This window comes from Suricata suricatta, chromosome 12, assembly GCF_006229205.1.
Source record: "Suricata suricatta isolate VVHF042 chromosome 12, meerkat_22Aug2017_6uvM2_HiC, whole genome shotgun sequence".
Taxonomy (NCBI): Eukaryota; Metazoa; Chordata; class Mammalia; order Carnivora; family Herpestidae; genus Suricata; species Suricata suricatta.
In genome coordinates, this window is record NC_043711.1 from 106,128,196 (window position 1) to 106,143,051 (window position 14,856).

A 14,856-nucleotide genomic window follows, 5' to 3' on the forward strand; every position below is an offset into this window, starting at 1 on the left:
ACCGGAAGCAGGCTCCAGGCTCCGAGCCAGCTGTCAGCACAGAGCCTGATGGGCTTGAACCCACGAACGTGAGATCTGACCTGAGCCGAAGTCGGAGGCTTAACCAACTGAGCCACCCAGGCGCCCCCCCATTTTTTCTTTTGTTGCTTATGCTTTTGGTGTTGCATCTGAAAAACCACTGCCTAACCTAAAGTCAGGAAGATTTACTACACTGTTACATAGTAAATCACATTTAGATCTGTGATTCATTGAGTGTTCATTTTTGTGTATGGTGTGAGAGGGGTTCAACTTCATTGTTTTGGCTACTCTATGTTCCTTGAAGTGCCATATGAATTTTAGAATCAGTTTATCAATCTTTGCAAACAAAACAAGCAGCTGGAGAGGTCAAAAGTGGTCAGATTCTGGCAAGATTCAGTAAATAGCAGTAGCAGGATTTGGGGCCCAGGACAGTCCCCAGTGATTGTGCTCGAGGAGCTGATTTCCTGGACTGGGGAAGGAAAAGCTTGAGTCCTGTGAGGTGTTATGAGCAGGGATGGAGTTGAAAGAGGAGGCCATGGAATGGCAGATGAGTGGAACAGAAAGAGCCTTCATGGTGATGGAATAGAAGCTAGGGGTGCAGGGTGAAGTGGGGAGCTCCTACTGAACACGGAGGGAGTGAATGTGCAGCACAATGGAGATGTGGCATTGAAGTTAGTGGTGACCCTCCACTCGCTGTAGGTGGAGGCCAATTGGAGAGGGGAGTGGGGAATAAAGCCAGCAATTTTGAGTTCCTTAAGAAACACAATTATGAAGGGGGTGGAGATGTAGAGGTAGCGGAACTAGGGTGCAGAGTCCAGACAGACTGTGTTCTTTAAACATGGATGCCTCAAGCCTCTTGAAGAGTGGAAAAGGCCCAGGAAGGGTCCAGTTTAGAGGCAGTGATCAAATATTTGAGAGGAATACAGGACACAGTTGATACTCTAGTGTCCCTTTAATCAGTAGTGGGAAGGAGGGAGGGGATATCAAGCCCAGATGGAGAGAGTAGCAGCTGGGATTCAAGACCTCCCTCCCAATGTTGGGAACAGAGAGAGGACAGAGAAGGGCTAGGGCTGAGGGACTGACATGTCCCACTAAGTGGTGGGAATCTCTGATGAGTGTGTGTCGGTGGGGGTGGAGGGATATGGGAGAGCCCAGATGTGGGCTCTCTCCATGTGAAGACCCTTTCCTCTTTACATGCTGGGTGAGGGGCAGAGGGTAACAGCCTCTGGCTCCAAAGGCCACCTGTGGTTCACCAGACACAAAACCTAGTGTAGGCTCTGAATACATCTAGACTTTTTGCAATTACTACCTGACCCTTTGCTCAGGCTTCTTGTCATCTGTTCTTATTTTGGGGTGTGTGAGGAAGACTTTGAACCGAGGAAGGTGTTAGGCTACCAGTGGTTTGGCAGGACTAGAGGGAGAGTGGTCTAGGAAGCCTCTAGGAGGACATATCCTCCCTCCAGGAGTCTGTGGGGTTGGAAGTGGGCACAGAACACCAGTGTCTGGAAGGAGAAGTAGATATCATCCGTGGGGTCCTAGATGAGCCACCTGGGGGTGTCCCTAGTGTGGAAAAGAGAATGTGCCCTGGCTCTAAGGCTTCATGACGCCTTTTCAGGGGCCTGGCTGAGCTGGCTGCAGGTCTGCAGTTTTCTGAGTTGGGGTGGGTGGGTGTCATTAGTAGAGGGATAGACCTGGCCCTAGCCTGGGTCATGGCTCTGGCCTAGTGGAAGGAGAGGATAAATGATGTGTCAAGAGATTTCCCTCCCTGAGCACCCAGATGTATCTGCTCACAGGCCCTGGTTGCTTTCCTGAGCGTATCTGTCTGCCAGAGTCCCATAAAAGTGAGTTTGAGGACTCTGTAAGGGTAGATGCTGGGGCAATATGGAGCAGGCAGGGAGCACAGTGCCAGGTCCCAAAGAGGGGTCCTAGCCAGTGACACTGTTCTTGCCACTTGCTCCTAATCGGCTTGTTAGCTGTCTGTGTCTATGAGTAAGGTTTCAGAAGACCTCATTAGAAACCCAGGAACCCAAAGAAAGCACCTCACTTGAGGAAAATGTCTTCCTCACTTGCAATTCCTGATAATAAAGTAAGTGATATTCTCATGCCATTCACTATGCACCAGATGCTGAGGGGGCACTTTCTGCACATGCTCTAAATCCCCAAATGCTTCTTTCCTCCCACTTTATATGTAGATGAAGAAGGTGACTTGCAGGTCAGGTGTGGAGCAGCGCCCAGATCTGGATCACCCCATTCCATCCCTGCCACCTTCTCAGTGTCCACTGGCAGCATGACTTCTAGAAGGGGTAACTTGATGGGACCCCCATGTCTCTGTGCAGGGCCTTCCTCTGACCTGGGAGACTCTGCCGTTGTTTGGTGTGTGGGAGCTCCACGTGCTGCCTTTGTGCAAGACCGGGACAGGACGGGTCTTGTCTGTGGGCCAAGCTACATGCAGCCCTCAGCAGGGGACAAAGAGGGCTGTGCAGTTGTTGCCCAGTGAAGGAGAAGCACTGTTATATTTATGGGGCTTCTAATAGTGACAATAGTTTGCTGCCAAAAATTCCCCGGAAAAGGAAAGAATTGCTTCAAGGTAAAGATGGGTCCTGGTAAATGAGGTTCTGACCCTGGGGGTGTGTGCCTCGCTTACCTTGGCTCTGCATCCTGTGGGTGTGGGCTAAATGTATCACTAGGGTGCTGTCAGGCTCTCTTGCCCAGAGGAGGCAAGAATGGATGTTTTAGAGGTGGTGATGATGGAGCAGATGTTCTGAAGACCCCTAGTACTTTGCCTGAGCTGATGCGAGGCTGCAGAGAATTCCCCGGGGCTCTACTTCCAGACCCCCAGGGGCAGGTGACAGTATCGCATAGAAAACCAGAGACCCCTTCACAGAGACTTGCAGTTCGCCTCAGCTGGGCTTGCCTGGAAAGCAGGACAGACCTAGGGCAGAAAGAGCTTGGCCCTGCTCAGCTTCTCAGGTCCCTGCTGCGATGTGAGGAGCAGGGAACACTCCTGCTTCTGCCAAATTCTTAGGGTCTTAAGTCCTTTCCTCCAGCTGTCAGTGAGATGTGCCCCAGTTACCTCATATATTTACATATGTGATCGTGACAAGAAATTCCTCTTGAGCCTTGCAGATCAGTCCTGTGTGCAGGGTTCTGTGGTGTCTTCTCTCCTGGGAGGTATGTGTATAAAGTGAACTCCATGTACTTTGCGGCCTGGGGTCTCCCAGTTGTCACTGCCACCAGAGATGCAAGAGAAACTCTCATCCCCTGTCAAGTGTCACAGGTGATTCTTGTTGACTCACCTCCTAAATTTCCTCTCTTCCGCCCCCTGGGGATGCTTCCTCCTCCACCCTCCAGCTGTTTGCAGCATCTTCTTTGTGAGTGCAGGGCATAAGTTTGGGAATGTGAATACCCCATGGGTGGCCTGGCCCCACTGAATGTGTGCTCATGACTTCTGGCCTGTCTCCTGGCTCCAGGAAGATCCTTACTCCTCACACTTCCCTGGTCAAGGCCAGTCCTCACAGGGTCCCCTGCAGGTGACCCAGAGCTTAGTGAGGACAGGCACACAGTAGGTGCACACAGTAGGTGTCAAATCCTGGTGGTTTTACTCATTCTTTTGAAGACCTTGCATTAGGCTGTCTCCTTGACAACCAATCTGATTCCTTCTGTGTTTTGGCTCCTTAGGTCACAGGAGGCCCTTTAATGGGATGGAGATATTTTCAGACAAGAGGATACTCTGGCTGGAGCCACAGGGCTGCCTAGGGCAGGAGTGGTGGAATTTTAGAAAAACACTGTTTGGAGTGCACCCGTGAGGGGAGGAAAGATAACAGGCCTGATCGTACTGTGCTGACCTACCTTCAGCAGAATCCAAACTCACTTCTAGAGAGAAGCAGAAGGCAGAAAATACTCATTTCCTGTTTTTATTGTTGGTTACTTAATGACCTTCCTTTGAAAAGCTGCATTTGTGGAAAGCTAGTTGTCATGGAAACAGGGAGTGCCATGCAGGGAATAGGCATTTCTTTGTCATGTCCAGCTGATGCCTTCAGCCTCTGCTTAGACACATGAATTTATGTGAGGAATTAAATATTAACTGGATACATTGCCCTGGAGAGAGGCAGAAACAGGGAGAGGAAAGATGGCGGGAACCAGGGCAGAGGGGAGGGAAAGTAGGCAAAGTGTTGGACCTCACCTGATGTGCATCAGCCCCTTGGTTGGAGTGGCTGTTAGTGGAAACCACACCCATTCGAGGCAGGTTCCAGGAAGATGGTGTAGGAGTGCAGGGTGCTAGGAGCCTCTGAGAGCAGTATCCCAATCAGAGACCAGTTTTCTTCAAAGAGCTCCTGTCCCTTGTCCCTGGAATAGCCATGGGGCCATGACCTTGTATGTCTTTCTGATGGATTCCAGAAAAGGGAGATTGCATAAATACTTTGGAAAAGAGTAGTCCAAGTTTCCTCTTTTCTCCCCTTGAGCTGGCACAGCTGCCTTCATTAGGTTTTCTTTTCCTGACCCTCAGAAAATGAGTTCCGGGGTGAGCTGCTGAGTCAGAGGTGGACACAAGAAGACAAAACAAGCAACTGCAAGACCTCGAGGCTCCTTCTGGGCAGACGCAGCAAGGTGAGGCACTTGGAGGGCAGCCCCTTCCCTGTCATACCTACCCACACCTCCTGGGTCTGGGCAGGGGTCCTTCTCATTTCCAAACATGGGTACGGAGGTGACTTTTGGTCTGGTCACATCAGTAGACAGAGGGTAAGTGGGGGCTTACCAGTGATCTGGTTAATGTAAAATTAAAGGAAGAAAAGTGACTCAAAATAGAGTAAAATGTGACAATAGACTGTCACCTCTGGCCAGGTCCCTGCTCTGGATCTGGTCGTACCTGGGCTGCCTCCATAGCTATTGCCCCGGTAGGCTGAGGATCCTTGGTAGACTTTTCCTTGGTCTGTTGATCTTGTTTATTTCCATCTTCCTGAGTGGACGTAGATGGTACATGCCCTTCTCATACCTGCCTAGAACTCAGTGATGGAGGTGACTCAGGGTTCCTGCCTCTCCACGGATGCTCCCAAACCCAGGGTATCCCATGTGCCTACAACCACACCAAGCCTCCAATTCCAGAACTTCTCATGACATACTCTGGGTGTAGCTGGGTTCCCAGGGTCTGGTGACCCTCAGAGATGGAAGTAAAGGTGACCACAGACTTGTGGGCATTCCTTCCCAGACCTCAGACTCCGGTCTCTCATTCTCCTAACACAGAGATGGTCCCCGTCAAAGATTCAAGCCATGATGCAGGACATGGGCACCCAGATGTGATGGCCCAGGGAGTAGTCAGGAAGGGCTACAAAGTTTTAGGTCGCTACTCCACTTGAGGTGCTTGTAGTTCACTCTCAAACCCAACACTTTCCCTTTGAATCTGGTGACTAGAATATACATTTTAATGAGTCTCCTATAGCATCTTTTTAAGCATCTCCACTCCCACTTTTATTCTGGTAAGATTATCAGTGCTCTGCTGAGCTATGTTGGAGTCTGAGGCAAAAGGAAAAGTTGGTAATGCCGATCCTATCTTTATTTAAAATTTTAGTATTTTGTTCATCATGGGTTTTGATGTTTGAAGTATTGATCACTGAGTTTTTGTTTCCCACCTTAAATTTGCCTTCCTCACTTGCCCCTTTCCAGTGCTGAGCATTCAAACAGAGATATTGTGACTGACAAAATTATTTGATCTGAGGCCAGAGGCTCTGGATAACCTATATCTACAATTGTGGGATCTTTGTAAGGGACAGATAGGAAGGTTTCTATCTCCCTGTGGCTCTGGCTGACAAACTCAGAGGGTGTAGAACCTGCTATGAGCAGCTTGATGGCCCCTGCTCAGGCTTTCCTGGCAACACTGGCTGTTGCACAACTGCCCCATTAGAGAGTCTTTCTTCTAGTTTGGGCCTGAGTTACTGTTATGAGCAGAGAAGCTAAGATGTCAGAGAAGGAGGGAGGATATGCTTTTGACAGAGCAAATTTTCAGAGGGACTGCTGGGTGGCCCAGGTGGTGTGTGCTGACTGAGGAGCCTGGGGAGGCTGAAGCATGGGGGCAGTGGTGGCTATGGGAGAGCAGAGTGCTACACAGCAAGGGTAGTTTGGCGTTACGTGGTGGTGGTGGTCGATGGTAGGGGAGCTTTAGTGCCTGGAGGGTATGGGAGCAGAGGAGTCCCATGTGAGTGGGTGGGTACTCACTGCCTGGCTTGCCATGTGCCTCTGGCTTCAGCACCAGCCATGTGGACAGCTCAAAGATGGGCTGAGAGGGGGCTGTTAGAAAAGATTAGGTGGTTGTGGATTTGGGGAAAGTGCTGGGCATTGAGCTCTTCATTTTTATTTTTTTATCTTAAGGAGAATAGGAATAGGCGCTGATGGTAGGCACTTAAGCCCCCTCTTGATCTTCAAGAATGAAACATTTGGGTCCCAATCACATAATATTAAATGGAGGACTCTAGATCTGAATACAGGAGAAGGGTGATTGCATGGACAATTAGCAACCCTTCTTCCTGACAAGGGAGGGAGGCACCACTGGGTATGGCCTTTCTGGCCTGCTTCATGGGTGTGATTAGATTCCTACACTTGGGTAGGTAAAGATTTCATTTATGTTGGAGCTCTTCCTTTTTTTTTTTTTTTAATGTTTATTTATCTATTTTTGAGAGAGAGAGCACAAGCAGGGGAGGGGCAAAGAGAGGGAGACACAGAATCTGAAGCAGGCTCCAGGTTCTGTGCTGTCAGCACAGACTCCAACACAGGGCTTGAGCCCACAAACCATGAGATCACAACCTGAGCAAAAATTGGATGCTTAACCAACTGAGCCACCCAGGCACCCCTATGTTGGAGTTTTAAACAGATCGACCCAGACATGGTTGCTTTATCAGGGTGTCTACTATATAACTATAATTTTCTAAAAAAGTATTTATTTACTTATTTTTAATTTCCATTACAGTAGTTTGAGGTGTAAAAATAGTGACTCAACAATTCTATACAGTACTCAGTGCTCATCATGATAAGTGTACTCTTAATCTCCTTCACTGATTTCGCCCATCCCCACCTCCACCCCTCCCATCCACCTCCCGTCTGGTAACTACCGGTTTGTTCTCTATAGTTAAGAGTCTGTTTTTAGTTTCTTTGTTTGTTTGTCTGCATATAAATCTTTAAGAATTTTATTTATTTATTTATTTACTTGTGAGAGACAGAGAGACAGAGTGCAAGTGAAGGAGGGGCAGAGAGAGAGAGAGAGAGAGAGAGGAGAATCCCAGAATCAGAAGCAGCTCCAGGCTCTGAACTGTCAGTGCAGACCATGACACAGGGCTCAAACTCATGAGGTGTGAGATTATGACCTGAGCTAAAGTCAGACGCTAAGCAACTGAACCACCCAGGCATCCTTGTTTGCGTATAATTTTTAATTTGGGGATGTGAGTGAGCCACAAGTCCCTGCTCAAAGATGCTGGGAGAACCCCTCCCAAGACATGTGTTAGATAATGCTCCGTGGGGTATCCTTTCTACAAACCAAGGAAAAGTCTGCTCATTCAGCTGCCAGTAGGTTGGACAATGGGTGGGATGTTGGGAGAATTTCAGACACTCCCAAAGAGGGGACAGAACTATCATTTCAAGGAACCAAGGGCGCTGTGTTAGCCATTGTAGGGAGCAGAGGTGTGGGCATGTGATTTAGCCTCACAGATCAGAGAATGGAAAGCAGATGTGTGCAGAGGGTTCTTGAGGTAGTAGAGCTCGTACATCTTTGAAGAAGAAGGCTGCTCTTCAGGCTGACTCTTGATCCGGCTTGCAGCTATGTGCTTTGAAAGAACAGGAAGCCAGGAAGATTGTGCAGGCAGGCAGCCGCATATGGGACTGGAATGGGGGTTCTGAAGGATTCTGTTGGAATGCTTGATGGGGAGAAGGAGCAAGAAACACACTTTAATGCTGCTCCTAAATCCTTCAGTTAAGCTTCATCTCAGTGTTGGGAACATGGATCTGCTGGAAGGGCTTCACGGTGGTGATGTGCGAGTTGTCATTGCCCTTGGTTGTGCACAGTTGAGGGAATAAAACGAGCCCAGATTGCCACCCCATTCCCTACCTTGGAGAAAGGGGACACTGGAAGATGCTTTTGGAGCCCATAGGGTGGGTAATAGCCAGTTACCTGTCACCTCCTGTTGTGTCCCTCTGCCCTCTGTATCCCATGCCACCCCTTCTTTCTAGACAGGGTTTCCTGTGGTCTCCTGGGAGTTAGTGAATGCTCCCCTCTCTTTGTCTAGGTCTTTCAGCAGGGAAAACACCAAAACCCTCCCATGGAAACACCAAAATCCATTTAATCTTTGTGGATTAAAAAAAAATTGTTCTAAGTCCAGTCTAATTTTCCATCTTTGCTAGCTGTTAGAACACATTCTAAATAAAATGAGCAATAACGTGTCTCTCCCTCCAGCCCAGGGGTGGGATGAATGCCCCCCCCCTCATGGTCTCAGGGGGTCTGGACCCCACAGAGCTTCAGGGTCTTGTCTTTGTTCAGCCCCTCTTACTGCTCCTAGCCACATTTCACAGTTCCAGGATCTCAGAGATGTTTTCAGTTATCGCCATTCATCTCTTCACCTGTCTGTCTGTCTTTACACAATATTTGAATGAAGCCATGGGACCTCGCTCTATACAGGAGAGGCAATAACCTTGAAAGCATGAATGAATGAGCTTATTTCAGAATGAGGCAAGGACCATGAGGGGAATGAAAAGGCACAGAATGGAGAGTGAGGGGGAAAGGGTGGGAAAATGGAGGTGCAGATCTGACTGGTGAGAGGTCGCCCAGAGATGTTTCCTGCTTCCCAAGACTAGAGCACCTCCCACCCTGAGGCTGTCAATCCTAAGACCCTCAGGTCTTCACTGATTCACTGAGCCTCCTCACTCCCACCCAGGCGCTCAAGTCTAAGCAGTTCCCTCCCTCTTGAGCCCTCGCCTGGGGTGAGGATGCTGCCACCTGGGTGCTGAGGCTGGCTCTCCTCCTGCAGGGGCTGGGGAGGCAGGACAGCTTCAGCATGAATTCTGTTCTTTGGCCCTTAGCCATCCATGCAGAAGGGCAGGGATATAGCATAGGGTGGAGAGGAAGGCAGCTGGAGTTGCGAAGACCTGGGAAGAGCCAAGAAGAACTGAGGGAGGGAGGGAGGGAGAGAGAGAGAGACAGAAGGAGGGAGGGGAAGAATGTGAGCAAGAGAGAGGGGGGAGGGGCACCCCTTCGAGACTACCACAGATGCTCCTGAACATGGAGGTGAGGGTGGGGCAGACCTAGCCTCTGAGCATAAAAGTGAAGATGGGTGTGAAGTCTGTTGGGGATCATTGCACACCTTGTGAACATCCTATGTCTGGATGTTCTTGAAGGTCTGCCCTTTCTGCATTGTTACCGGCTGTGTGTCTGGGTTCTGAGTGCATTTCTGACAACCACAGCTTAAGAATGCAGACAAACCCATGGGTTTCAAGGCTGTGTAATTACTGCATTTGCTTTTTTGGTTCCTGAGTTTGTAAATGTCCAACTTAGGAAACTCAGTTTTGGCAAGGGTGCCATGCAGATGGGTCTTTAAAGGGGCTGTTCTTTGTAGCATGGTGTTGTGAGAACGGTTGGTGTTTAAAAAGAGCTTACCTGATTAATCTTGACTTTACAGAGAAAATAGATCACAGAACAAAATAGTAACACCTTGAATGAGCCCCATTATATGGTACTAACAAAGCAAGTTAAAAGGAAGGATGAAGAGACAATGCTCTCTGGTTAATGGATGTTGCAAAACAAGATGTATTTGCATTTGTAAATTATTCTCCTCCCCATAGTTTTCCTATTGAAGACGGAACTACTAAAATATTAATTAGATTGGAGGGATGGCTTATGAAGTGCAGGAGAGCTGTAAGATGTGCTCCTGGTGGCAGAAGGAAGTTGGCTTACAGAAAGTGAGTGCAGATGATGTTCTTGAGAGGGATCACTGCCCCACAGTGAGAGTGGGATTGAGGTGGGCTTGGCTGTAACAAGGGGCCTTTTTACCAGGTGAGAGGCCATTTAGTTATTTCTGGGCTGTATAAAAATAGGCACTTGATTGGCTTGTGCTTGAAACAAATGGTTTTTAAAAATAAATCAGTGAAACACTGGGAAGTGTCTCATTGTCTTTGTACCAATGAGTGTTCTTTCTTTGAGTGGTGAGGGACAGAAGGCCCTGGGGGGTTGCCTGCAAGCCAAGTAGCAGGAGCCTAGGCAGTGCTGGGCTGTATGGGCATCGGTTCTCCATCTACAACACCAGGCGTGAGGCCAGCAGAGAATCCACCTCTGAAGTGCTTTCACTTCTCCAGGAAGGAAAACAACGTAAACTGTAAATCAAGTGGAACTGGTTTTATCACAGCTTTGCCTGGATGCTTCCGAGGCAGCCACCACTGTTCGTTTCAAACAGCTTAGAAATCAAAGTTTCCCTGGTTCATTGTTGATGTCCCACGTCATCAGGCTCTCACAGATTCATCCTCCAGTTAAAGAGCTAACCCATTTTTCTTCCTGTGGTTGAGTATTTTTTTCCCTTTAAAAATCAAAGTACTGAAGAGAACTTCTCACTTATTGACCATTTGATGCAGATAAATTGCAAATGGAAAGGTGCTCGGTAAAATGAATGCCACAGCTGTTAGCTTCATCAATGGGAGCTCGCAGTCTGCAAGCAGCGCCCATTACGCATCCCTGCAACTCTCTCTATTCTCTGCTCTTTGAATAATTTATCTGCAGGAAATCCAAATTGCCAAGGCACACTTTAACCTAGCAGAATGATTGCCAATTTCCTTGGGAAAACTGACAAAAAAAAAAAAAAAAAAAAAAAAAAAAAAGAGCTGTAGATTGCATTTCAGCTGAAAGCAGGCGCCCGGCAATCAGACGCATTAGCTCCATTGTGCGGCCTACATCTGAAGGCATTGCGCTTGGGCTCAGTGCAGATGACATTTGAAGGCTCATAAATGTAATGAAGTCCCTTTGACACCTGCTCCTCTCTTCACTTTAAATATGAGTCATTGGTCCACGGGGAACCTCTGCTTTAAAAATAGAGATTATAGTAATTGTCTTCCATGCTATTGGAAGGCTGTAATAAACGCACAGCTCAGGGCACCCTGGCTCTGTATCCGAGGGTCGGCAGGTTGCATAAATTACCCCAGGTTTTGATTTTTCTTCCTTAACAAATCACATAAATCAATCCAGTGCCACCTGGGGTGGGGGGGTGGAGGATCACTTTGCAAATTTTGTCTTACTGATTGGGGGGATTCCTTCCCTTCCTTGGAGGGTGACACCTCAGACACTTGTCTCTTGTAGGTCTTTAGGCCCTAGAGCCCCACTTGTGTTGCCCTTCCTTCCTTTCTCTTGCTTCTTCTTCCTGCTGTCTGGCTTTCTCTTTGATAGGCTCCACTACGGCTTGGGGCAGGTGGTGAGCCCTGTGGGGTGCTTGGGTGCATCTTGCCAGACAGACGTCCCTTCCTACCTGGCCTCTCTCCCTTGGAGACAAAGAATGTTTCGGGGGTCCCACCCAAATCCTACCTCTTCATAATATATTTGCCCAGATTTGCCTGGGTGGCGTAGGTCTAAGATTCTATGTGATGACTTGTAGCCCCTGGGGGCATCCCCCACCCTGAACCTCTCTGTGACCCTTGTTCCCAGGCTTCATCTTCCTTTGGGCTCTCCCTGGACTCCCTCGTGGTACTATACAGGCAGTTTTCCCCACAGAAGTTAGTCAGGGGCAGGGAATGTGGGGGTGTACTGATGGGCTCAGGTGGGGTGGCCAGAGGATGTGAGGGCTTCTGCACTGTGTGGGGTGCTCCCATCCCCCTTGGGAAGTTCCACTCACCCTCCTCTTGGAGAAGCGATATCCCTGGGAGGGTAGACTGTGGGTTCTGTCCAGATGGCCCCTTGGAATACATTCCTGTTTTAAATTGGCTTTCACCTGAGACTGCTTCCCACCTCTGAAGCTGAACTGCACAGCACAATGGCCACGGGCACTTAGCATGTGGCCAGTGACACTCAGATATGTGTGAATCCAGGACATGCGCTGGGTTTCTAAGAGTTAGCACAAGACAGAATCCCATTCATAATTTTTGATATTGATTACTGTTGAAATGATGTTTTGGGTAGGTTGGGCTAAGTAAGGTTTAATATTAAAATCTGTTTCATGTTTCCTTTTACATTTATAGCATGGCTATTAGAACATTTTCAGCAGTGTGCATAACTTGCACTTCGTTTACCCTGGGTCGTGGTGCCTTGGCCCCTGTACCTCTCAGAACACACGCTCATTGAGTGTAGGAGCACTCACTCATCGTGCGTCCCGTCTCACTTTAGGGAAGGTCTGTTCAGGCTGCCTTTCCTTGGGCTCTTCCCAGGATGGCACAGGGTAAAGATCAAAGTCGTTCATTTCTGGACAATTTGTGGAGGCCTGTTCTGGTCCCCGCTGCCTGTTTCTAAGAGAATGATCCCAGTGTGGTAAGGCACTCACTCCTGTGGGAAGCCAGGCTCTGGGGCCCAGTGGGTGACCTGCCTTGGTACCTTAGCACCTGCTGCCCCTGGTGAGTGGTGGGCGGGACTCCTCAGCCTTGCCAGGAGGACGTATTCTATGCAGCCCTAACATTTACGAAGAGCCGAAGAGCCGGTGGGTGGGGCAGGACTCCTGCTTGAGGTTCCTGCTTGGCTGTGGGTGGGGGTGCAGTGAGAGGGCTGGGAGCAGGAGGCAAGGCACACCACCCTCCAGGGCTAGTGGTCTCTGTCCTGAAGCACCTCCCCCATACTTGTTGTTCCTGGTCTCAGGCCTCCGCCTCCTGTGAGCCCATTCGTCTTTCTGTGTCACAGATTCACCTTTACCAGCAAATCTTGAGCTGGAATATGGCTGGAAGCCTGTCACAGCCATCGAGGGGTGGTTCTGTGCCGAGTTTCGTTTAACATCACAGTTGTTTTTGCTTGCAGATGAGCTTAGAACATGAGGATAAGCGGGCTCGTACGCGATCCAAGGCCCTCCGAGGTGAGTGCCGTCGTCCCCTTCCCGCCAGGTCTGTCTGTGAGTCGTAGGCCCTAAAGCAGTAAATGTCACTTTCCTCAGGAAAACAGAACCCCATGGTGATGACCAGGCCCTGGAATGCTCCTCCCCTTACACTGGGCACTTGGGGTCCATGGTGTCTGGTGGCTTCAGGCCTCTTCAGCCTCAAGGTGTCTAAGAGGTCTGCTGTGGGGCCCAGACAAAGCGGCCTGGGGTGGAGGTGAGGAGGCAGACGGTTCCACAGAGTGGGGAAAGCAAAGCTCAGTTAGTAGACCTTTCTGTTTGGAACTGAAATGCTACCAGCCTCCTGTTACCAGCCTCCTTGCCTCCCAGGATGTCGGTCTTGGTGCTGGAGGCCTATGCTTGGTTGTCAGGTGGAACTGGCAATGGGTTAGGGAGACAGAGAGTCAAGGCCCTGCTGACCCCTTGGCCAGCCTCACCTCCCTGATTCCATGAGCACACACTGGGCCAGGGCTGTATGTCCTCATGCAGGGGTGGCCCTCATGGTGTGGCTAGGACACTGAGCTTCTCAGGTGAGCTGCCCAGTTGGACCCTTGTGCATTTTGCCCCCAGTGGCCTCACCACTGAGGGACCAGCCTCTTGGCCCATCTGTTCTCTCTGTCCAGCTTTATCTGCTGGGTCAAGTTTCCTTTTGGAAGTTCACTTATAGCTGCAATTAGAGAAAGAGATACCATCCTGGCCCTGAGGGCCCAGAGAGCCCGTATTAGGTGGGGCATCTGACCCACTCTGCAAAACCACCAGCCTCTCGTGGGGAAGAGTCTGGCACAAGCATCAGGTTAGAGGTGGTAGCTCACTCCACTGGACCCTGCAGGACGTTCTAGTAGGTCAGGAAAGGATGGGGTTCCATTCTCACTGGGATCGCGTCCGTTTTTTATTCCATTTGTGCCATGAGGGCGATGTGCCTTTTCAATTCGGACTCCCACATGTGTTTCCCTGTTTCTCTCTTTCTCTCACCCAGTGCCCCCAGAGCCCACAGGTGCCGACCTCAGGTAAGAAAGGCTTTCTGCTAGCACCCAGCATTGCGCATGCCTGTGACCCTGAACACCCAAAATGTCCCACACTGGGCGCTTTGGATTGACCAACCACACCCCTGAACCCCTTTCCTCCTTGCCACGAGTCCAGCTGTCTTCACCTTGCCTCTGCCCTCCTCTGCCTCTGCCCTGGCCCTGCCACGCAGCCAGCCTCGACACAGGGGCACAGATGTTCTCACACCTGGTCACCACCAGGACCTGACTGTCCCCGTGGTCCCCAGCGAGCAACAAGGTGCTGTATTAGGGGACTCTCACAAATGCTTCTGTGTCTGGTGGTCTGAGACCCTGTTTGGCCAGAGATGAGGAAATAGGCTGCCCAGGTCCCAAATTTTCTGCTGACTCCAGATGCAGAGTGGTTTTTTATGTTGGTGATTTTGCAGTGGCTTAGCTCTGTGACTTTCCAGATTCTAGGTCACGTCTCACAAGGCATGAGCACCCTGAGGAGGAAGGGAGGACAGCCTACTATGGCGATTTGCTGGGTCAGAGCAGGAGGAGCCAGGTTCTCCTCCCCAGAGGTCGACTTGCCCTTACCTGCTGGCTTCTGCCCTGGGCTCGGCTCGTGGGGTCGTGGGGGTGGGGGGGCAGAGAGAAAGCCACCCCAGGCCTTATGTGTCAGGACTGCCCCCCAGCACTGCCCACACATCCTTTGGACCCGTGACTCTGTGGGCCTGGGCTCTTTTGGTGCCAGCCTTCAGTGCCGTTTTGGTCTGACAGTGCTGATGATGTCCAGCAACCAACCAAGAAAATCAGCACCTAGTTCCCCC

The 14,856-nt window shown here is 49.9% G+C and overlaps 1 protein-coding gene across 2 annotated transcripts in view; it reads left to right on the forward strand.

The window, feature by feature from the left end:
- The window catches only part of MYT1 (myelin transcription factor 1), a 107,957-nt gene that overhangs the window by 57,126 nt on the left and 35,975 nt on the right, over nucleotides 1–14,856 (forward strand). For both annotated transcript variants that reach the window (XM_029917349.1, XM_029917350.1), the window contains 3 exons: nucleotides 4,526–4,626; nucleotides 12,971–13,025; nucleotides 14,020–14,050. In XM_029917349.1, the coding sequence (XP_029773209.1) occupies nucleotides 4,526–4,626; nucleotides 12,971–13,025; nucleotides 14,020–14,050 (187 nt within the window). The remainder of the gene's footprint in view (nucleotides 1–4,525; nucleotides 4,627–12,970; nucleotides 13,026–14,019; nucleotides 14,051–14,856) is intronic.